Source organism: Dermacentor silvarum, chromosome 11 (genome assembly GCF_013339745.2).
Source record: "Dermacentor silvarum isolate Dsil-2018 chromosome 11, BIME_Dsil_1.4, whole genome shotgun sequence".
In the NCBI taxonomy this organism is placed as follows: domain Eukaryota; kingdom Metazoa; phylum Arthropoda; class Arachnida; order Ixodida; family Ixodidae; genus Dermacentor; species Dermacentor silvarum.
In genome coordinates this window covers 110,138,246-110,163,159 of record NC_051164.1, presented here as the reverse complement: position 1 = coordinate 110,163,159, position 24,914 = coordinate 110,138,246, and the positions used below count along the sequence as shown (strand labels likewise).

General features: G+C 43.8%; 1 protein-coding gene across 2 annotated transcripts in view; it reads right to left on the bottom strand.

Moving 5' to 3' along the window:
* LOC119432879 (uncharacterized) overlaps positions 1-21,907 on the bottom strand; it is a 118,627-nt gene extending 96,720 nt beyond the window's left edge. For both annotated transcript variants that reach the window (XM_049658625.1, XM_049658626.1), the window contains exons 1-2: positions 21,839-21,907; positions 17,021-17,150 (exon numbers count right to left, since the gene is read on the bottom strand). In XM_049658625.1, the coding sequence (XP_049514582.1) occupies positions 17,021-17,150; positions 21,839-21,865 (157 nt within the window). In that variant the 5' untranslated portion in view covers positions 21,866-21,907. The remainder of the gene's footprint in view (positions 1-17,020; positions 17,151-21,838) is intronic.
* Between the last annotated feature and the right edge of the window lie 3,007 nt (positions 21,908-24,914).

Sequence of the window (24,914 nt, the reverse complement as noted above, 5' to 3'; positions counted from 1 at the left end):
TAAAGGGCGAGTATTTGGATGGATCCGAAGCTACTTGACACGAACTTCCTTAATTGTACATACTGAAGATGGTCCGACTACCGACAACTACACGTGCCTTGAAATCCAATGTGCGGTATTCGCTTTTACGCGAAGAGCGATAATTGGTTATCCAGTATGCATCAATGGCCAGCCTATCTTCTACAAGAGAAATCATCTGTTTTTGGGTGTCATTGTTAACCGGGACGTCTGCTGGAGCCCTCAGGTTGCCCACTTAACGAATACGCTTACATCTATTGTCCGCGTCTTCAAGTTCATCGCCGGCAAAACATGGGGATCATCAGTGGGGTTTATGTCAGAGTTGTACCGAGCACTCTTTATTAGATTCCTGTGCTATAGCTCTCCCGTGCTTTCTAAACCTTGCAAGTCAGATCTTCGAGCACTTCAGAGCGTGCAAACACAGGCACTACGCGTTCGCCTCGGTCTCCGCAGAGCGTCTCAACAACAGGAACAGTTATAATGGCTCGAGACCATACGATCACGACATACGTTACCACCGACATGCTTACAACTGAGATCACGTTTGCCACGGATCACGATTTCACGGCTGCCATCAAGCTATCTTGCTTGTCTGCCAGAATGACGACCACAGGCGTCATTTTCCAACGTAGTCAGCACTCACCGTCGGCCTTCACCTACACCGCCTAGATAGCACAGGCCTACGCACTCCGATCTATGATGACATGCTACCTGGTCCGAAATGTCCATTGCCAAGGCTGGCGTGACGAAAGCGGTGACATCAAAATCACTGTTGCTTGCGCGGGAGCATCCCCATTAGATTCTATCGCAGTCGGGCTAGGTAGCATGACGTCATGATCGGAGTGCGTAGGCCCTGTGCCTGCGCACAAGGTCGTGGTGCTGGTGGTGTTGCCTTCACACCCTCGGCACGTTCACCGTCAGCCTTGTGGTGTTTACACGAACCTGATGTGCGTATTTCCGTTCCAGGAATACGAAAGGAGACTGACTTGTCTTTGAAGCAAGCAACTCTATTGTTTGCATACTTTCTACTTTGACCGAGTCGACATGTATACGGATGACTCTTCCAGTCAGACCAGCTCCACTGGCGCAGTGGTTATCCCATCATGATCAATAGGCACCGGATACAAGATTTCTCACGGCACAACATCGACCGGTTCGGAGCCTGTTGCCCTCCGAGGCGCCATTGATTATATCGTAACGACCAACCGGCTAATCAGTGAGTAATATTCTGCGGCTGAAAAGCGGCGCTACAATTTCTTTTGTCAGATCTTCGTCGCGGGTCCCTGTGAACAACTCGTGTCGCAGATAGGAGAAACGCACCGTCATTTGATCGCGAAAGTACACGACGTCGTGTTTCAGTGGCTGCCGGGTCATTGCGGTATGTCTGGTAACGACCTCGCCGACGAAGCTGCTAGGAAAGCACAGCAAGAAAGAAACCTTGTTTCTGTACCTATATCGAAGACTCACACAGCCTCTAACTTAAGCAAGCTAGCGCACCATATGATTTTGGAGAAGTGGCACACACCTGAATTTACCCAGCATGCATGGCATTCTATCGGCATTACCTAAGCTTCCGCAGAGTGAGGAAGCAATGTTGTGCCCTTACGCTTGAGCATTGCATTCACCAATGCATATACATGTTTGAATGGAATGACCGATAGCAACGATTGGAATGTCTGCGGTGTCGAGGAGACTATAGAACGCCTCCTATGCTACTGCCCATCTCTAGAAAAGGAAAGACATGACCTGTGCACAGCACTAAATCAGTTCGACAGAAAACCATTCCCCTTGAACGAGGTCTTGGGACCACGACCTCGCATATCGCAGCTACATAAAGTCATAAAAGTGCTGCTGCGATTTTCGAAATTACCGGATTGAATGACCGTCTGTGATGTGGACTGAGTGACCATCTGTGATAAAGAGCAGAAAACTTATCATGCTGGCCATATCCACATCGTATTTTCTCTTCTCTTAATCTTTCCCTCCCCTTTTTCCTTCCCCCACTGCAAGGTAGCCAACCGGGCTGAGTCCTGGTCAACCTCCCTGCCTTTCATTTATAATTTTCTCTCTCTCTTATCTGCTGGCTGATCTGAGGGATGATAACGGCGTAAGACACTATTACAGCAAAGTTGTTAATGCGACTGGTAGCGCTCTAAAACGCTATATATCTGTGTTATTTAGGAGTAAAACTAAAACTGTCTAGCACTCGTTTTGGGTTTTTTATAACTAACGCCTAAAACGTGCTCCTCTTCAGTTGGAGATCCATAAAATATTTCATATTTAAACGAAAGGGTGGTCACTCTATGGGTGGCGTGTACCGACAGCTTGAAGTGCTTAGGCTAAGTATGGACTTTGAAAATAATTATTGAATAATCATTTTCTCCCGATCTTTACACTTTATACACGGCAGTTGTCGTTCTGTGGTTCTCCTTGATTAACTATACAAGACGCGATGTTCTTGTTCGTTGGAGTTGGAAGCATGCCGTGTGTGACGAACGATAACTGTTTCATCTCTCTAGCCTAAAACAGCCTTTGTAGAAAGGTACTTATTCGAGCATTGACGAATGTCACACAGCCTTTATTCGTTGTACTTCCCAAAGTCCTAAAACGACTGTGCAAGACACCACGCTCAAAATTGGTGAAAATAATGATAATATTAAGAGTAACTTGTGGTGAAACGTTCGTCATCCTGGTTTAAATAGAAGCTTTGCAAATAATTAGTACACCCTCGTTTCCCTCCCTACGTTCATGCCTCAAGCCAGGTTTGTAGTTGGTTTCACCGGGGTCTTCGGTGAATTAGGCAAGGTACCTTGTTAATATTTCGTGAAAATAAAACGCAGGTTATGGCTAATGCGTATGCAATGTTCGAAATATATTGGTTAATGTCACCATTTATAATAGATTTCAGCATTCAAATGCTCCTGAGCATTATAAGATTACTTTACATGTGGCGTACAATTTAGCCCCCTGCAATGCACTTAAATACATATGCGATACAGAGCACAGTTATCACAAATGGGCAGACCTCTATGAAACATTTGTGTGCTACGTGAAATGCGTCTGGATGAAATAGAGATTTTGCACAAAGAAAAAAACAATTTTAGGCAAGCGTTCGCAATTGTTACGCTGCCATAATCCGCAACGTTTCCTAATGACCCGAGCGAACTTTGCGTTTCACAAACTTTATGTTTAGTAGAAATGCCACTTTAAGAGGAAGATTTAGCTCGGCACCAACCCCAATGCCACTTCTTCAAATGTATGTACAATGCGGAAATACTTTTCTGAGATAACCTCTAGACCAATTTTAGACTCTAGGTAGCCTCTGGGCTAAAATTGTTTCACGGATATGTGCCAGACATTGGTAAGTCTCAAAAAAATGAAAGCACGAAGTTTACGAATTCTTAACTCTGCACGAAGAATAGATATCGCATTCCTGTAAACTGCGTCCATTAGAACAACAAAAGTGAATAAATTTGATGTATTCATTTCTATTTCACGTGAATTTGATACAATGTTTTACACGGGTGTTGCAACAGTCCTTTTCACATTTACGTGATGTATTGAACCGCCGTGTACGATACATACATTTTGTCGGCTTTAAATGTACTACTAGATGCAGTTAACAAATTTGTTGATATCATGTTTCATTGCTGAGTTACAGAGTTCTTAACTTAGTAGTTTCGTTTTCTGTAAACTTGCAATTATTTGTAAAAACATCCATGTCCTGAATAAAAATCCGCTTACAAGAGTCAATAAATTATAACTTTTTCCTTAATACAAAGCAAAACTCATTAAATATGATGCGCTGGTTGCCTAGGGAAACGATTTCGCCTTTCCCATTTATTTAGATAGGAGCCCCCGAACTCAAGCTTCCTCTTAAATGGGAAGTGTGGTGTCCTCGGTGCAGTCATGATGATGATGATTGCATTTTATTGGCGCAAGGGCACCTAAGGCCCAAGAGTGCCAGGACATGTGTCTTGATTTAGCAAAATTACGAGTTAAGAACTGATTTAAAATAGAGGCTGTATAGAGGTCTACGCATAAGATAGATCTATAGTATTAGTGCATCAATTGTAACATAATTACTACAATAAATATAGGCCTTAAGTGCATTGGCTACAGGTACAGAAGGTAGATTGATGTGCATAGTCCGAGTCCCTTGCTGTAAAATTCTTGCTTGCGCAAGAAGTGCGAGGGCTCAGACATTCTTTTGTGCATCAGTCCGTGCCTCACCTGTGAGGCACAATCTGACGGTTAGGATGGAATGAGATGTCTAGAAAATTGACTTGCGCAAGATAATTAAGCAGTCTTTTGAAGTTCAAAAGTGCGTCATCTGATAAGAACATCGAGGAATGGGGTGGTATTTGGTATTTGTAAAATTCCTTAAAATGAGCCACTCTCTCTCGGTGAAGTTCAGGACATTGAATGAGGACATGTAGGACTGTTAGGTTCTCACCGCAGCGTGTGCACGTCGGAGGGTCAGTTGCAGGCAAGAGGTATTAATTTTATGTGTCCCATAAGTGTGTCCCTATTCTGAGTCGTGCCAGGGTGACTTCGGTGTGTCTATCATGCTTCAGTGGGAAAGGTTTCGTTAGTTGTGGTTTAAGCAGGCGCAGCTTATTTTCAGCTTCGTTGTCCCATTCAACCTGCCAATGATTACGGAGCGCCTGTCGTACCGCAGATTTCAGGTCTACATCAGGTACCCAGCCTACATCAATTGTGTCCCGATGAGCCGCTTATCCAGCATTTTTGTCCGCCATTTCATTGCCTGCGATCCCAGAGTAGCCTGGCACCCAGCATACAAGAGCAAGGTTTAGTTTATACGCTACTTGTATGTGTTTAAGGAGCTTGTTTAATAGAGGGTTTCGGCTTGCTTTGCCACAGGACAGGGCTGTGACAACGCTTAAATAATCTGTGTATGTTATAGACTTTTGTATCTTGTGCTGTACTATTTACTCACAGTGATCAGAATACCGTACGCTTCCGCTGTAAAGATGCTGCTTTGGTTATCCAAGGCTTTAGAGTTGGAGAAGTTTGGGCCATGGGCTGTACATGATACCGAAGTTGCAGACTTTGAAGCATCAGTGAAAAATGCCATAGATCTATACTTGTCTTCAAGGGCCAAGAAATGTAGCTGGATGAGGGCACTTGGACAACTGTTTTTGTTAAGCTCTTTAAAGGAAAAGTCACAGGTGACTGGACATTGCTCCCAAGGTGGGATGAGTTCGGCGTAGTCAGTTTCCTGCAGATCTGTGAAAACTATTGCAAGTTTTTTCTCAACAGACCTCACTGCTAACGGGAACGGCGGGGCGTGTGAGGGCCTGTTTAAATACAACTGATTTGTGAACTGATCATTTAGGAGGGCTTTGCATGGATGTTTTCTTCTTCTTCTTTCTGGGGTTTTACGTGCCAAAACCAGTTCTGATTATGAGGCACGCCGTAGTGGAGGGCTCCGGAATAATTTTGTCCACCTGGGGTTCTTTAACGTGCACTACAACGCAAGCACACGCGTGTGTTTGCACTTCGTTTCCATCAAAATGCGGCCGCCGCGGCCGGGATTCGATCCCGCGATCTCGTGCTCAGCAGCGCAACGCCTTAGCTGACTGAGCCACCCCGGCGGGCGATGTTGTTTTAGTGACATGATTTTTATTGCATAGGTGACTCCAAGATATGTACGCTATTAATCCAGTGGCCACTGATCCGACTCTGCATAAGGACTTTGGACAGGGCTGGTTCGAAAAGCACCAAGTGCTAGGCGGATACCCAAGTGATAGACAGGATCGAGTAGCTTAGGTGTTGTCTTTGAAGCTGACTGGTAAACAATACATCCATAGTCTATGCGTTACAACACAATGTTGTTAAAAAGAGATAGGAGACAATACCTATCTGTTCCCCACGATTGGTGAGATAGAATCTTTAAAAGGTTCATAGTTTTAAGGCAATTCAGCTTCAACTGCTTTATATGTTGGATTAAGGTAAGCTTAGCATCAAAGATCACACCCAAAAATTTGTGTTCTTTCGCAACGATCAGGCTTTTCCCATTCATCGAAATGTATGGGTCAGGACATACCCCTGGAGAAAAGCACACAAGTAGTCTTTTCTGCATTGAATCGGAACCCATTTTCATCTGCCCATTTGGCGAGCCGATTAACACTTAACTGTATCTGTCGTTCACATATGGACAGGTTTCAAGATTTGAAACTGATTTGGATGCCGTCCACATAGACAGAGTATGATATCGTAGGTGATATAACAGAGCGGAGAGAGTTCATTTTAATTATAAAAAGTGTGCAGCTTAGCACTCCTCCCTGTGGTACACCGTTTTCCTGAACAAAAGTGCGCGACAGTACACTGCCAATTCTCACGCGGAACTTCCTTTCATATAGGTAATTTTGCAGAATGTTCAGCATACCTACCACAAATGCCATAGGACGACAGGTCTTGCAGAATACCGTATCGCCAGGCAGTATCATATACCTTCTCAAGATCAAACAATACAGATAGACAGTATTGGTTGTGCACAAAGGCATCACGTATATATGACTCAAGGAGAACAAAATTATCGGTTGTAGACCTCGCTCTTCGAAAGCCAGATTGGTGAGGGTCCAATATACCATTATATTCCAAATTAGTAGACAAGGCGGCGGTTAATCATTTTTTCAAATACCTTAAGTAAACAGCTAGTGAGTGCAATTGGTCTGTAACTGTTAACTAAGGAAGGGACATTGCTGTGTTTGAGTATTGGTAAGACTATTGCCTCTTTCCAAGATGAAGATATATGACCAGTTGCGAAAATCTTATTGTAAAGACCTAAGATACAGTTTAGGATCTCATCAGGCAGATTGTTGATTACTTCATATGTTATTCTGTCAGAACCTGGAGCCGAGCTGCCACAAGAGCCTAGGGCAAGCTTGAGTTCATGGAAAGTTAGTTGTTTGTTGTAACCTTCTGATGACGACTTGCTTGGACGCATAGGAATATTTTCAGGTATTCTTTTATGGTGTAAGAACTTTTCGGAATAATTTTCCGAGCTTGATACCCTCTCAAAGTGCTCACCAAGAGTGTTTGCTTGATCTTCTATTGTATCACTAGAGCCAGTGACGAGAGGAAAAGAATTTGGGCGTTGTCCTTTTAGTTTACGTACCCTATTTATATACTTTGTTCACATCCGTGTATGAGTTTATTGAGGATATGTAACGTGTAAAGCTTTCTCTTTTGGATATTCGGCGGATACGGCGGCCATTCGCTTTGCACTGCTTAAAATTTATTAGATTTTCTGTTGTTGGGTAGCGTGCAAATCTGCTCCATGCTTTGTTCTGGTGTTTCTTTGCAATTTCACATTCTTTGTTCCACCATGGTTTTGGATTGACTTTATCTGTGTACGACTCAGGTATGCAGTTTTGAGCAGAACAGAGGATATGTTCAGTGATGTAGCTGGTCAGTTACCCTACACCTAGGTGGTCCACATCTTCAGGCACAGTGTACATAGGTTTCTAAATTTCGACCAATCTGCACTATGAAGTCTCCATTTTTTATGGTAAGCTGGTCCATCGTGCCACTTTGTTGTTTCTAGGAGTGGTGGGAAGTGATCGCTCCCATATGGATTACTAATAACTCTCTATTCCAGGTATGGAAGAAGTGATGCTGACTCTATGGCTAAATCCATACATGAGTACATGTTGTGTGTAGAACTGTAAAACGTTGGCTCTGCCTTGTTAAAAAGACAGGCTCCAGATGAAAGAAGGAACTTTTCTGTTGCCCGTCCTCTCGCGTCACATCTTAAGTCACCCCAGAATGCGCTGTGAGCATTAAAATCTCCGATTACTATATAGGGCTCAGGAAGCTGGTCAATCAGCTTTTCAAATTCTGCTGTATCAAAACGTTCATCAGGTGATATATATATGGAGCAAACAGTTATAAGTTGATTAAACAATATAGCCCGAACAGCCACTGCCTCGAATGAAGTCTGGAGCGAAACATGCTGGCATGCTACTGACATTGGGCTATAATTGACACACCGCCTGAAGAAGAATTACGATTATTTCGATCTTTACGGAAAACGATGTATTGTCTTAAGAAGTTCTTGTGTGTGGACTTTAAATGTGTTTCTTGAACACAGAACAGCCGTGGCTGATATTTCTTTAGTAGATCTTTGACATCATCTAGATTGTGAAATAGGCCCCTGGCATTCCACTGAATTAGTTGTGTAGCCATATTGGGGAGGAGTTGTGTTGTCTTTGTTCAAGAGCACGTGGTAAGGATAAATAAATATGTAACCGTTTAACGGTAACCGTTAAGGTTACCGGTCCCTTTCCCGGCGCAGTTACAGCAAGTTTATCCTTCTTAGCACGCTCCAGAGAGCGCTGTTCTTTTGGCGTCGATGACGCCGGGGTTCTTGGATCGACCTCCATAGCCTCTGAGGCGCTGGAGGATCGAGAACTAGGCGCTGAAACTCGCGTCTCAGGCTGTGGAGTTCGGTCTAACTTTGGGACCTGCGGAACCGAGGTCTGCAGGCCCACCTTCGATGATGATGATAGAGCAGCACTTGCTGCTGCCACCATGGGAGCGGGCGGAGTGATTACCGGACCACTAACAGTGACCGCGGTAGACTCCTGAGGCATTTGTGACGCTGCCCCCCGTCGTGACACATCGGAAAAGCTGGTGTGACCTAAGTATGAAAGGCGTTTCTTTGCTTCGTGAAATGTTATATTTTCTTTGACCTTCAATGCAATGATTTCTTTTTCTTTCTTCCATTTAGGGCACGTCCTAGAGTAGGCTGGATGGCTTCCATCACAGTTCACACAATGTGGAGATGAGTCGCAAGTGTCTGATGGATGATCATTCGAGCTGCATTTCGCGCAAGTCTGCCTTCCTCGACAAGTCTGAAATCTGTGCCCATACTTCTGGCACTTAAAGCACCGTCGAGGTTTTGGGATGTACGGCCTCACACGTACTTTGATGTAGCCTGCTTCTAGTGTACTAGGGAACACACTGGTTCCAAAGGTTAGTACAATGTGCTTTGTTCGAAGTTTCAGTTTCAGTTTAGTATTCATTCAAAATACATAGCTGGTTGTTAGTAGTATACAGGCGAGGGTCCCAAATTCAAACGACTGCAGTGGGACCCTCGGTTAACAAAGAGATTGGTACACAAAATGATTAATTGATAGAGCAGAATAAAATTATGCAATCTACAAGAAAATAAATAGTGGACATAGTAGTGGAAAGGAATACACACGATTATATAAAAGCAGTCATACATGTAACTAAGAAAATTACGCACATTATCATTCTAAATTATACAAACCTTTTTAACGCATGAAGTACACACTTTATATGCAAAGTAAATTAAACAGTACAACTAGTCATACAAAATGAAATTTTTAAGTTCATACTTGAATGCATGCAAGATTGATGATGATTTAAGTGCATAGCGTAAGTTATTCCAAAATTTAATCGCCGAGAAGTAAGATGTCATTTTGCCATAGTTCGTGTTACATTTAGGTAATATAATGTTGTGATTATGGGCAAACCTAGTGCTATTGGTATTTGTGAGCAAGCTGCAGTCTATTAATTGAAACTCGAGCTGGTTGTTAAGTAATTTAAATAGGATAATAAGTAAATTAAATTTGAACAAACCAGATACAGGAAGAATGAAGTTAGCCTCAAGGAGCGGAGAAGTATTAGAGTAAAACAAACTCTCGGTAATAATGCGAATAGCCTGGTTCTGAATGTGCTGTATGGACGAAAGGTGACAGTTTATGTATTTCCCCATGAAGTAATGCCATATGTAATGTGACTATGTATGAAGGCAAAGTATAAAGACAATAAGGTATTCATTGTTCCTGCGGATTAGGATTCGTTGTACTTTAATGACATTTTGGTCCTGAAAACCTTCAAGCAGCTCTTCGTCACTAAGGTCCAAGAAGTCGTCTTCTGAAATTACTCCATGGCTCGTGTTCATGGTTCGATGTGCTGACACAGTGACTGCTACATCGCCAATGCATTTCAAGTCATTCAATTTCTCAAATTGTGTTTTGTCCTTTAATTCAAGGAGCAGGTCCCCATTGGTCATCTTTGTGGCTTTGTAGTCCGGTCCTATCGTGCTTGCGAAGCATTTCGCCACCATGAAAGGGGAGAATTTACGCACGCTCGTGTTGCCTACACTGTGGATTACATGGTACTTATGAAAGTGTTCTTCGTTGTTTTTCAAAAAGAATTGAAAAGTTGCATCGGTGCGCCCTCTTTTCAGAGGGCGATCAAGGGAAAGCGGTTTACGGGAAGCCATAGTATAGGGATCATGAGTTCGGCAGCAGCGCCAACCTCCCACCACCGAGCCCAACATGGGGACGAAGCAAATCTTGCAAGACAAGCCCTCGCCAGTTGTACGGTGCTACTATAACCCAATCTGGAGTACCCAAGGTTGGCCACCCACACAAGGTTAACCCTAAATTATGAGGTTTACGTGCCAAAACCACGATCTGATTATGAGGCACGCCATAGTGGGAGACTCCGGAAATTTGGACCACCTGGGGTTCTTTAACGTGCACCTAAATCTAAGTACACGGGTGTTTTCGCATTTCGTCCCCATCGAAATGCTGCCGCCGTGGCCGGGATCAAGGTTAACCCTAGCTGCCTGGAAAGTCAGAAGTAAATAGAAGAGAGGAGAAGACAGGAAACATTGAAAGGAAGAGACAAAGACGCAGATTGGAGAGAGGGACAGGAAAAGGCAACTACCGATTTCCCCCGGGCGGGGTCAGTCCGGGGGTGCCGTCTACGTGAAGCGGAGGCCAAAGAAATGTGTTGCCTCCGCCGGGGGGCCATAAAGGTCCAAACTCCCGGCATCGGCTCAACTCCCACGATCCCCTTTTCCCCGGACACGGCTAAGCCACGCCGGTTAAGCGTGGGAGGGTCCAACCCTCATGTGCTCGGGTCCGTGGTGACGCAACACACCAAACGCCTGCTTAAGCAGACGCCCCTGCGGGGCCTCGGTGCACTCAACAAGGCACCTTGCATCAGTGAAACTAAGGGCCAGGTAATGGGTGATGTGCACATAATGTTGAGAGGGGTCTGGTTAGTTGACGATATTGTAATAAATTACGTAGACATAAATTCCGGAACGTTAAGACTGTTTCACGAGTGCGCAGAATGGAGCCCGTTTTTCTGGCAGAACAAAAAAAAATGTTACCCAGAACATGTGGCGAATATGGGTGGAAGCCTATGACAGATATGTGCGCGAGGGTAAATGCATTGGGAATGCCCCTGCAAAATGCCCCTGCAAAAAATTTAAGCAAGTTTTCGAAAGTCCCATAATGTCGTTAGCAGCTAAGCTACCCAATAATCCGAGATAACCCTATGTGACACCTAGTTCAAGTTTGTTTGCATAGGCATATCTACCAGAAGGGGGGGGGGGGGGGGGGGGCAAAGAATGTCATTTGCCCCTCCCCCACTTCTGAAAGCGGGCACTTTCGGCTTTACGCCGGAAAGTCCAACAAAACTGCAGCTGAAGCTAAATATTCTTAATAAAGTTGCCACGTAAGTTATGTTTTTCTTTACTACGTATCCCCTGCTTGGGCAGTAAGGATTGTCTTTTGTGCCTCCTCGTGACGCGCTGTAGCGGGCGACGCGCGGGATTCGCCATAAAAGTTCTCACATTGCGGAGAAGGTCTTGCACTGGACAGTTCCCACCCTATCAAATCGCTACTTGCACCATGCCCAGCTTTTTGGGACCGCCTCAGCATATTTAAAAACGCAATCGGTTTGCTATATTTAACCTGTGGGCGAGGAAATGCATAGGTCCGGATAAAGTCTTGTAATCAGCCACCCCCAACGATTGGTGCGCCTTTTACGTCATGAAATCATTGGATTATGAAATGATGGAACTGTTGAATCTCCGCCCAGAGATAGTCTACATAGCGTTTCAGTATCAGTATCTTATCACCATCAGAAATCTAATTAAACCACTTACAAGTCTAACTGTCGAATTTCATTTTGTAATCACAACTTATCGTAGATAGTTTAGTGAAAATGACCTTGGTCGAACGTGTAGAGCCATTTCAATTCCAATGGAACACTTAACTGAAGCTTTTCTAAAGGCATGTGTCACTTCTGATATTTTCGATTTCGTGCTCAGGCCGTTTCTAAATAAGAGCTACACTATTACTCGTTTCCCGACAGAAGCAAGAGCAGCAGATATTTTATATTTTGAAGAAATGAAAGCCACTTTTTGGTGACAGGTATCGAAAATTTGAACTGTGTAGGTTGCTTATGTGCTCGAAAAACCGTTACTGAATACTCGTTTTCTCCAAATTGTTATTCTTTATACACGGCATTTAGTTGTTTACCCCTGGTATCCTCAATAAACTATGTGTGCCGCGGTGTTTATACTTATTCGAAGTATGAAGCAATGCTCCGAGTGACGAGCGATGTATGTTTATTCTGTGTAGGTTCATTACAGCCTTTGTACAAAGTTACTCATTGAAGTGTTCCAGGGTGTCATATTGCAGCTAGTCGAAATGTTTCCCAGACTCCTAAAACAACTGCACGAGATGCGGACTTGAAATTCCGTGACACTAGGGAGAACTTAAGCGCAATATGTTGCGAAGATTTCACTTTCCTGTTTAAATTCAAGTGTTGCTGATAATTACTAAACCCTCGTTTTCCCATGTGTTTTCGTGCATCATACGAGATCCGTAGTTTTTCTCCTGTGTCCACGGTGAGCTAACCAGGCATCTTGTTTATATCTGAGGAAAATTAAGGGCATCGTATGGAAAATATGTAGATACGGCAGAAAGTTTGGCTAGTTGAGAATGAGCATAATAAGACATGATTGCTAGAGTAAAAAGACAGGGATAAGAGATAGAACACGGGACCACGCTGTAGATATATAGACAATGTTCAGTGTAGATATGTAGACGGTGTATGTAGATATGTAGTAGATGTAGTATATATGTATATAGATATGAAAACAATATGTAGACAATGTTTCAAATGAGTGGGTTAAATTCGCCTTGTCCAATAGAATAGACGGCGGCTGCGCTGTCATAGTTACAACTCCAACTGAAGTCAAATTTTGCGAACATAGGGGGAACAATATGCCAAGTTTATGCGCGATGGTAAATGTGTTTCATCAAATACAGCTTGTAAAAGCTGTATGCAAGTATACTAAAGTACCACGCTGCTGTTATTAGCTAGGTTTTTCCAGATGCTTTATACTTTCACGGAATAGACAACATTTTAAGTACAATGTGTTGCGAAGTTTTAACGTTACTGGCTCATTTAGAAGCGTTACGAATAATGATTGGACTCATTTTTTTTTTACTTTGTACTTTTTCATACGTGATATATTGGGTTCGCCTGGTGTCCTCACTGAAATAAAGGAAGCAGGTTCTTTATAGTTTGTGACTCTGAGGACCAGGTAACGTTCGATGTGTAAGTAAAATTCAAGATAGAAGGGTAATTGGGACTTTCGCAATTAATTACGTATACAAGCACTCTATAGTGTGTTATGAGCTTGTCTAATGAGCGGGGCACAAGTGAGCCCACTGCCCTGACAGAACTGTGAATGGAACCAAGACAAAATCAAGAAAATATTTGTGATGCGCTATGAAAACTCTGTGCGCAGTAAATGAGATTGGATCAAACAGAGTCCTTCTCAAAAAAATTATTATTCATGTGTTAGAGCTTGTGACATGGTCACTTTCAGCTGTGCTTCCTAGTGTCCCGGCATACCTGTTGATTACAACAGAATTATATTTCGTGGAAAGGAGAGGGGGGGGGGGGGGGGGGTCATGCCAAGTGCGACAAAATTTTTACGTTCCTGGTCTAGTTATAAGCGTTGCAAATATTAACTGAGCCGCCGTTCTTCCCCTATTTTTCATGCGTCATAAGGCGTTCCTAGTTGGTTTCAGCGATGTCCTCAGTGAACTAAACAAGACGCTTTGTTTATTTTTGACGAAAATAAAGGGCGCGGTGTGGGCACTATGTAAGTAAACTTCAAAGACAGGGGACTAATTATGATGTTTGCAGTGAATTACGGAAGCAAGCGATCCAGAGCTTTATGAATGTGTTTTACGAACAAAGCAGAATTTATTCCGCTACCCTGGGAGAACTGTTAACTCGATCAACCGATATCAAATCTACAGAAAATTGAAAGGGCGGTAGGGGGCGGGGGGGGGGGGGGATGAGAAGGGAGGGAGTACACCATGGTAAACGTTATGGCGAAGTAACACGTGTGTTCATGAATTACTGGCTTTTAAAAAATTTCCAACACGACGTGCTCGGCAACTTTTTTTAACTATTCGATATAATTCAGGAAACTACAACTTTTATTCCAACTGTTCGAAAGGAACAGCTTGGCCGGAAATTTGTTTGTAATTCTCCAAGGTCGCACACATCTGCTGTCTTTTTTCTTGCGCATATTGCGAGTCATTTATGTTGATTGTACTTCGTTGTGTATAACTTCGACAATACTATTACCTTAACTAGCGATACGTGTGTGCTGTATATAGACTTAAAGTACAATTCTTTGTTTAATTAGCAACGTCATCTGTAACAAATGTGCATTTTCTGACGCGCGCTGCGCTGCTCCTACTGGGCGGGATCAGGGACCTCTGGGCACTCACTGCCTTTTGTCCCTGTATCACATGTAGATTTTATATAGTGTCAAGAACTAAATGCAAATTCAAATAATTTTTGGGCCCCATGGTTCGTCATTTGTGATTGATAAATAGGTGTATGTCTTTTAAATATAAAAATTACTGGCAGATGCATTTCCCTGCTGGTTGTTAACTAAATGTAAAGGTAATGATATATATATATATATATATATATATATATATATATATATATATATATATATATATATATATATATATATACAGAGAGAGAGAGAGAGAGTCAGATCGTCTGCGGTTTGCCCCCCTCCCCTCGAGAAGTAGTTGGTAAGCCACTGTTTGTTTGAGAAGAGGGTCATGTTCCGTGCAATGTATGACGAAACTGTAACGTCAAATGCCTGATTAGAAGCGCTGTGCGCAAATAATAAACCATGTTTTTCCCAATATTGCGTTATACGAGGTTCGTAGTTCATTTACCCGGTGTTCTTGATCAAATAAAAACGGCATCTTGCTTATATCTTCGATAGTTAGAGTCTGGTATACGTAGCGTGTAAACGAAATTCAAAGTTTGTGGACAAAAAACTGCCTTAGGAAAAAAAAAGAAGCCAGCAGATCCCACGCCCTGTGGGAATCGGTGTTATGCGAAGCAGTGTGCGATGAGCCTACCAAGTTAACGAAAAAGACGTAGGCGGCTCTTTCATGACCTACATGACACGCATGTCACGACATTCATGTCATGAGTCCTCAGGAGTCCCTTTAGCTACACCTAAGACACCTTAGGGCGAAAGCCTTAGTCATGCTCGTGACTATGACTTCTACCAACATTTTTTAGTGTTTCCTTCACTTGGTTTAGTGTTTCCTTCAAATGGGTTCGGGCCCACGTCCGAACCCATTTCAGTGTTTTTCAGTGTTAATGATTTTTTCGCTGAGTCATTGACGTTTTTTTCTGAGTCATGCTCATGACTATGACTTCTACCATCATCCTTTAGTGTTTCCTTCACTTGTACCGACGTCCCAACCCATTCCAGTGGTTTTTGAGAGTTAATCTTTATTTCGCTGAGTCATTGTCATTTTTGCTGAGTCATGCTCAGCATCATTTAATCTTTGCTTCCCTTAGTACCCACGCCCGAATCCATTTCAGTGGCTTTTGAGTGTTAATATTTTTTCGCTGAGTCATTGTCATTTTTTCTGAGTCATGCTCATGACTATTACTTCTAGCAGCATCCTGTAGTGTTTCCTTCACTTAGTACCCACGTCCGAACCCATTTCAGTAGTTTTTGAGTGCTATACTTTTTTCGCTGAGTCATTGTCATTTTTGCTGAGTCATGTTCATGAACATTACTTCTACCAGCATCCTGTAGTGTTTCCTTCACTTTAGAACACACGTCCGAACCCTCTTGAGTGGTTTTTGAGTGTTAAACTTTTTCGCTTGGTCATTGTCATGACCTATAAGACACGCATGTCATGACATTTTTGTCATGACTTATCAATTATATGGGCGTCATACACTCCTGTTATAACATATCAATTTTGGTACCTACCAAGTTAACAAAACGACCATGAGAGCACCATGACGTAGGCGGCTGTTTCATGACATAGATGACACGCATGTCATGATATTGATGTCATGACATATCATTTATGTTCGTCATATACTCTTGTCATAGTATGCCAATTTTGGTACATACCAAGTTAACGAAACGGCCATGAGAGCACAAAGTCGTAGGCGGATAGATAGATAGATAGATAGATAGATAGATAGATAGATAGATAGATAGATAGATAGATAGATAGATAGATAGATAGATAGATAGATAGATAGATAGATAGATAGATAGATAGATAGATAGATAGATAGATAGATAGATAGATAGATAGATAGATAGATAGATAGATAGATAGATAGATAGATAGATAGATAGATAGATAGATAGATACGGTCAAAGTAGCAAATGTTCGCCAAGAAATGCTTCGCATTTAATACAGGCAATCCGGAGCTTCGTAACTCTGTTTAAGAAACAGCGCATAATTTATAACCTGCTGCCCCGTCGTAAACGTGAACGCCAACAAGATCATGTATGGTGAAAAGGGAGGAACATTATGGCCAATGTTCCCGCAAAGTAAAACGGGTTTGGATGCATTGCTGCATTTGTAACCTTTCTTTACCACGTTCCCGTAAACCTTATATGCTGTCAAGGCTAGGAATGATCCCGTAATATAGGGGCAAGGCTTTAAATTTTGCGCTTTTATAACATGCAACTGAATTTTTTATTGCAAATGCTTGAAAGAAACAGCGTGGCTGGTAATTATGTTGTGATTCTACAAGGCCACCCAAGTCTGCAGCATTTTTTTTTTTCAAAGGCGAATGCGTGTAGCAAGTGCCGACTTACCTGCTTCGCAGCCAGGTCGCTTTCGGAGGTTCACACCCGCTTGCTGATGTCCGTTCCGAACCTGGTCGGGAACTTGGCCTTGTGCTTGGACGTCGTGTAGCAGGCGCGGCTCGCCAAAATGTTCTCGCCTCTGCGAAGACGGGACAGATTAAGAACCATGGAAGATCGTCTACACGGCGTTCAGCAAATGCTCTTTCATTCTGATCACGTGCCCCGAATGACGCTGTACCCAAGCATTATGGTCTAGCTAAAAAGTCACATCATACGCGCAGATCTGCTGCCTGCGGTAAGCAGTTTGACGACAATGCTGATTGACTTGTGTCCATCCTTCAAAACAAAAGCCGCTTAATTACAGTTACGTCAAGAATAATAATTGACTTGCATCCTTATAACATTTGTACGCATTTGTTTACAAAGTCTATAGAGTTTCTACAGACTAATCATCGTAGGCTAGCAGATTTCTATGAATTTATGACCTTACACTTCTTATCATTTCTATATACTATCAATTAGTATATGAAACGTTCACAGAAAATGCCTATTGCCTATAGACACACCATAGGGAGGGAATACACATGAAAATATACTTTGTATCGACTTTTCTTCATAGAAATTCTATGGATTGCGATTAAACGAAAATAGAGACCCTACCAATTTTTCCTATGGACAGTCTACTGATTTTGTATAAATGACAACAAATTTATAAAGAGACAAAGCAGTTTATATAAATTCTATGGACTGTCAAAATCATTTTGAGTTGGCAGCTTCCCGACATGGTAAGAGTGGCTCTACAGAAGCGCAGTTTACCAATAGCCAACCTCAAGTTCCCGCACGTGACATCAGTGCCAATTGCTCGCCTAGCGGAAAAATTCCAAAGTCACCGGTCGCTTTCATTCCCGTCGTAGCAACCACACGCCCGTTTACGTTGGAGTCCGTCTTACCGGTGTTTGTGTTTACACTTTGGCAAGTGCGGTCTCGTCGTCCCATAAGCTTGGTAAACAGTATTTCTGTGTCGCTCAGTGCCCCAACAGCTTCGCAAACACGGAAAAGTGAGCATTTCACGGAGCCCGTGCAATGGCTTATTTCAGAGTTCACCAATGAAACATGCACCGCGCTGTACACAGAGTCAAATCACGCATTTTTCTGTCCGCATGTCTTCACTTCCGCCTGCCTTGTAATAAACCCAGTGGCCCTTACGGAAATAGCGACAAAGTTCAGTAAGCTACGTACATGCGGGCGCGTTTACTCAATGCTCTCGCCTTTCGGGAGGAACCGCGGTGCGGGACCGGCTGATGAGAAACATTGTCGTGGTTAAATGGACAGTGAGGAAATGCAGTAAATGGAATAGCTTGTATCAACAACTTAAAGGGCAAATATCATGGGAAGATATGGGAATTCGACTAGTGGTCTGTGAACCTGTGAGGCGACCGCTTGACAAAACGACTACTGTAGTAGTTTACACAATTGGCAATTGCGCACTGTTCGTCATAAAGCACTTAGTTTAACCCTTACAAGCCTTTGCGAGCCATTGCACTAGACATTTCTCGTATTCCTCGCCAAAACGAAGATCATTTATCAATTTTTTTTAAATATGCCGTTCGCCTACTAAGTTACGAGAGAGAGCACGCGCAGCACGAGTGTCGCGAACAATGAGAGAACAGACAACACACAGTGGCGCGTTGACGTGATAACAGAGACACTTTCACAGCGAAGCTGTTATTGGCTAGGTTCCAGGAGATCGTGTCCGGCAACGCAAGTAGATAGATATGCCGGAAGTGGATCAACAATTTTTGGCTCTATGTGCGTGGCGATTTCCCGCTAACTGTGCCTTGGGTGTCAAAACGGATGATGGATGGCCCCTCGCCACCGCCGATGCCTTTTTCACAAGTGTCGCGATGCTCAGCGGCGGCACGTCCCACCAATCGCTGTGCCCCTTTGTCTCGTGACGTAGAGATCACGCCATCGCTGTAATCAGCAGTTGCCCTTTGGACTCGCTATGGGACGGACGCTCATTTATTCACGTCTTCCAGGATCCTGACGTCAGGTTTCTGACGATGCCGTGCAGTGTGCCGCGGCTATGAACACTGTGGCTCATACGCTAGTCTGTGACGACGGGGCGGACTTGGCGCCGCAAACGCACCACTTGGCCATTGCGCTGGGCGAAAAGAAGACGTCTGTCTCCTTGCTCTTTGATGAACATGCCGAATACGCTCAATAACGTCAATAAAGATATATATATATATATATATATATATATATATATATATATATATATATATATATTCACTATAGCTATATTCACTATAGCAGACCCACCATAGTCACAGCTTCTCTGGATTCCATCTTCACAGTAGTGGAAGGGCCCTGAATTTTTTAACATTGGGGGAGCTTCTCAGACGGCGCAGCAGCGCAGCCTAGCCGAGGTTCTGAGGTGCATACCTGCTTAGCTTAATTTTATTTCTAGTGTCTCTTTAAAATTCTTTGTGGGGCACGCGAAAGTAATTTGGTGAAATCGGGCACCTGGCGTCTGGATAGCGGCAGCGCTCGCGATGTTCGTTAAACATGCCTGTCCCTTCATACCAGTATCACGTGTCACCCGCGAAGCGACGTGCCTAAAAGAAACGCCATGTGGCGAAGCTTCTTCGAAACAGGCTCAGACCAATAGCCGAGAGCGTTGATGCACAGCCCTGCATGTTATATTGGTCTGCGGATAAACGTATATTAGCGAAATAAATAAAATGCAATGAAATGTTTTAAAGCGAAGCTTTATATGGGTAGGCGAAGCGAAAGAGCGTCTGTCCGTCGCCTGTCCACAGATAATATCATCATCAGCATTGGCTCGAGCGTCGTCTTCTTCAACAGCTGGCTGCGTTGCCGCTCATCATTCTGGCGTAGAATTTCACTTCGCTTATGCCGCGTTTACGGGGGTATATGCCATTCATTCTCTTACGTGGCGGACAGGTTTAATTTTGAGGCAATTTAATTTCGAAGAATCGCAAGCGGCAATGGTGGGCGAATGCTACTAACCAAGCCGCCGAGATAACTCGAGGCATCGAACGCAAGCGATAACGGCCGACTGCGGGCATACCGTCAGGGACTTCGTTCTCGTACGTCGCAGCCGAACGTGTGCGTAAGTTCATAATTAAGAAATACTTTAATGAACTGTCGAGATTCACCCAGTGATAAACTGGAACCACATGTTTCAGCTTCGCTGGGTAATCATCTGTACGGAGATTTTTTTTTTTTAGTTATCCTCTTGGTCAATCTACTTGACCACCCAAATTATGACCACCAGGAAATGCAGAAAACACCCGTGTACTTATATTAAAGTGCACATTAAGAACCCCAGGTGGTTCAAGCTAATCTGGAGTCCACCACTACGGCGTGCCTCATGATCAGATGGTGGTTTTGCCACGTGTAAAACCCCATAATTTCTTAATTATGACTACCAGAGAGCATAAATCACCTGTGCAAGCAACATCTGCATATCTAGCATAACCTCACCGTAAAACGTTACTGATAGTTTAACTTTAGACAGCAGAAAATGTGTAGATAACAAATAAGACAACACGTGTTCGTTCGAGTGTCTTCAGCAAATTATAAGATACAGTTCAAGACGCGTACACAAGCAGCGGCCCGTTCATTTTGCTCACGGCTATCTTTTCCCGCTGTGCGCGGTTGCAAGACGTAAGATTTAGAGCTGTCAGCGACAAATAAGTTTATCAAGCGGGAGCACGATAACGCCCTTCTGGTGGCATCTATCAATGCGTCATCCCGTGCTTCTGGTACTAGCGGTCCAAGGCGATCGGGCGTTTCTGGTCTCGTTTCCAGCCGCTTTGAAACGGTCCTTCCTAAATATTTGCGCGATAAAAACAGGCGATTACGAGCGTAAGCTACAAAGCACACTTCTGGCGCCAGATAAACTGCAGCAGCTTTATCCGCCAATATCATCGTGATGCAACACCGCATATATAATGGTTAATCTAGATGGTTAATCAATGCGCAGAGTCGCGTCCTGGAGCGTCATATGTGGTTTTTAATTATTCTTGTGCTGAGCGGATGGTTCCGTTGGCTAAATCTGCCTTTTAGCTAAAATAAATCAGCAGAACATTGCCCCGTGGCATTACCTTTAGTCAATTTAGATTTATTACAGTTGTGACTTCTGGTGAATATGGAATATGTCAGACAGGGTTGAGATCAACACTACCCGAGAACAGCAACAAAGCAAATTACAGATGCATGCAGAAGTAATCGGACTTTTCTCGTCTACTATTGCCATTACCACACCGAAAGCGGTGCTAATAAGTTTACAACAGCTTTCCATAGTAGGTGAAGCATCCATCTTTTCTGCACGCATCGACAGGCACGTTGATAGGTTCGGAGAAGTGTTCCCTAATTAGCGTCACCGTAAAAGACATCCTGCCCACCATACCACAGTCGCCACCTACCTAATATAATAAATTTCGCACTAATTTGCAATCTTGACTGTTTGAACAATCACAGCAGTCATCATTTACGGTGGATCGGATGGTTCGGACGCCTTGCACATATGTGCGTGTAAACAATTCACTCTATCGTATGGCAGTCAACCAATTACCAACGTACAGGTTCCTAGTCCGAGCTTGACGAGGTGTCGTCGGAAATATCGGATGGTTTTGACGCACATGTAACTAGTAAAATGCGATAGATCATTTCAAGATCTACCGCGTTCCTGGTGATTCCAACGGCGCCGCGCCATCTCGGGCCGTAAGTACATAATATCGCGGTACAAAAGTACTTTCCGTTACTATATTCACAAGAATAGTCAACGTAACTAACCTGGATAGTCGGGAAAGTCATGAACATTGCGCGAAGACTGCGGCGTCGCGCTCCGATAACCTGCTGCACGGCGGCCATGGAAGAGACTGAGTTATCAGATCACGTGAATGATGGCGTCATCGACTGATGTTGCCAGACGACAGGTTAAATTCAAGCTGAAACTCAACTCGAATTCAACGGGCTGGATTTCAAGGCCAGGGAGCGGGAACACTGCGTCGCGTGGTCCAGCAAGGAAACGAGGTGGCTTGAAGCCAGCACGAAGGCTGTATTGATTGCGCAAGTCTCCCTACCATTCAGATTGATTCTTTGTTTTTTGGTATTTATTTATACTCAATATACAATCAAATGTTGCTAAAAGGGTGGCCACGAATGTTGCCTACATTTACGATATCATCAAATAAATGAAATAAAATCATTTTACTGCTTTCAAGTTGTGAAGTTTCGCAGAACTCGATTGCTTAAGCCTCGGTCAGTATATTCTGTTGACCTCGTATCCCATCTTTGTTTCTCGCTGCCTGTCACGGAAAGAGGCCGACAGCGGCAATAACTAGGCGTTCGAAGCAAATGACGAAGTACAAAATAAATGAAATTACTAGAGTGAGTGGCAGCTGCAAGCACGGTGTTTCACTCAACCAGGGATTGGTGGTTTGCAGATGGATTTGCGTAAACTTCGCCCTTGTGCCTTCAAACGGCTTGGTGACTTTGCAAATTCATCACTTTCAACAAATCACTGTGTTGTTTCAGTCAAGAATTTGCATCCAGCGTTTAGAAGTGTAGAATTGCTTCGTAATTGAGGCAGAGAAAGCATATCCGACATTTAGTATCTACACATTCTACGCTTCTGAAGACCCCGAAATCTTCCTGCTTCAGAACGTTCTAACGAATTTAAAGGAAGCAGCATTTAGTTTCAAGATTGATTCGAAGTAGCAAGACCATGCTTCATCTACGAACCAGGTCCAAAAACTACGTCGCAAACGGTAGTACCTTGTGCCAGTCCACGAGGATTTGCAACGAGTGTCATATGTTTCCGTACACTGTCAAATATTTCCAGAAGGCGCTATAACAGGTGATGAGAGGTCTCCGTTGAAAAAAATATGGCGCCCGTAATTATGCTAGTAAAGGGAAAACCAAAAATATTGTCCTACTGGACATATGAATGTGTGTCATCTTTAGGGCGAAGCAATCTTTGCGTCATTATTGGCACTTTGCAGCAGGTAGGTGGATAACAAGGTGGTAGGCTCCTGTTACGCCTCGCTTGCCTCGCTTCAATAAAATATTGCATGACCTATGGTAGAATTAAACCTCTGTCGTCGAGCACAGCAGCTCGCTGCTCGAACCATTAGGCCACGATCTTTTTTTCTTCTTCTTCTTTATAACCATTAGACCACGTTTTTTTTTTAAATATATTGGGCCCCAATCGCTCGCACAATTTTCTCGTTTCAAAGCCAACGATCTTCGGTTGGGCTTGGTGCCTATATTCGTATGTATGGCACAACCCGTTACGGGGGATCGCCCATGAATCGGGCGGCAGTTGGTATAAAAGGGAAGGATGCTTACGGACCTGAACCCGATATTTAAGGACCTGGTTTTTTAAGGTGCAATGAAAACATCACCCTCGATAGTGTTTACACCTGCAGCGGTTACTTCAAAAAGCGCGAGGATATTTTGTAAGCAGAATTTTTCGATCTCAACAGCCAAGAGTCCCTCCTCCAGCAACACTGAGAAGTGAGAGCGAAGCCGATAGCCCGCCTTGTAAATTCTGAAAGCCGCCCATCATTCCGCTTTCACGGGAGCGTGTGGAACTTCAGTTAACCACCTGCATTTCGTCCTTTTCAACCACTTTTGAAAATAAAAAGCTGGTACAATAAGTTTGCATTGTCGTACAGACCTTTCTTATAGTTGTACCAAGTTTTCCCCCAATTACACGCCTACGCCATGGCTTCTATTCCTACGATGACGCCTACGCCGTAGTCTCTATTTTGTCGATGACCTGGCGCAGGGTCTCGCTGGAGTCCACTCTTGCGTGGCGTTCTTGAAGAGACGTGTCGAAGCTAAGGAGGTGTTGTTGCGGTAACATTGGCGACCTCCCGTAGAGCAGCTGAAACGGCGTGGCGCGAGTGACTTCCTGTTGTGACGTTTTTAGAGCGAAAACCGCAGCAGCGACGTAGTCATCCCAGTCGTCGTGTGTGGGACAAACGTAGGAAGAAATGGTGTCGTTTATGGTGCGAGTGGTGCGCTTGATCTGTCCAGCTGTTTGTGAATGTTCAGTGGACGCTGCAGCGTGTCGTGTTCCATGTTTAGACAAGAAAGCTTTGAAGGCACGCGACATATATGCTGTGACACTGTCGGAAATCAGTGCCTTCGGCTTACCATGCCGGAATACGAGGCACTCGTTAATAAAGTTCACGACATCAGCTTCTGCATAATCGGGGACGGCTCGAACTTCTGCCCACTTAGGTAGTCCGTGGCTACAATGAGAAATTTGTTTCCATGCTTGCTGCGAGTAAACGGGCCCATGCGGTCTATGCCCGAGATATCGAACGGTTAGTTAGGAGGGGCGATTTGTTGTAAGGGCCCAGGTTGTGGGTTTGTGACAAGCTTACGAGCTTCACAAATGGTGCAGGATGACACCGACACGTAAACAACGGCGCGCATGCCAGACCAACAAAACCTTTTCTTAACGCAGAGGGCGCGTCGGGACACATGAAAAGTACGGATGGTCTGTAAAGTACGGATTTGGGACTGTAAAAGCCGATGAAATTCCCTCGAGGCGGCGAATAATTGTACTGGTATCACCAAAGAGGCGGCGGACGATGTCGCAGATTTCGTTACCCGTCGATTGTGCAGCTCGGAAATTGAGTACTGCAAATGCTGGCGCAGAGTTCCACACCTCGGGTTGGCGATTTTAGCGTGGAAAGCCTAACGCAAAACTAAAGTAGCGTTTTTTTTTTTTTTACATGCTGGGGAGTAAAGCCTAAGTTCTTGGATAGCTCAGCAATAAAATTAATAAAATTAGTGTCTACATTGCCTTTCTCTTTACCTCAAATGGCATGTAATTCTTGGTAAGAATGCACTC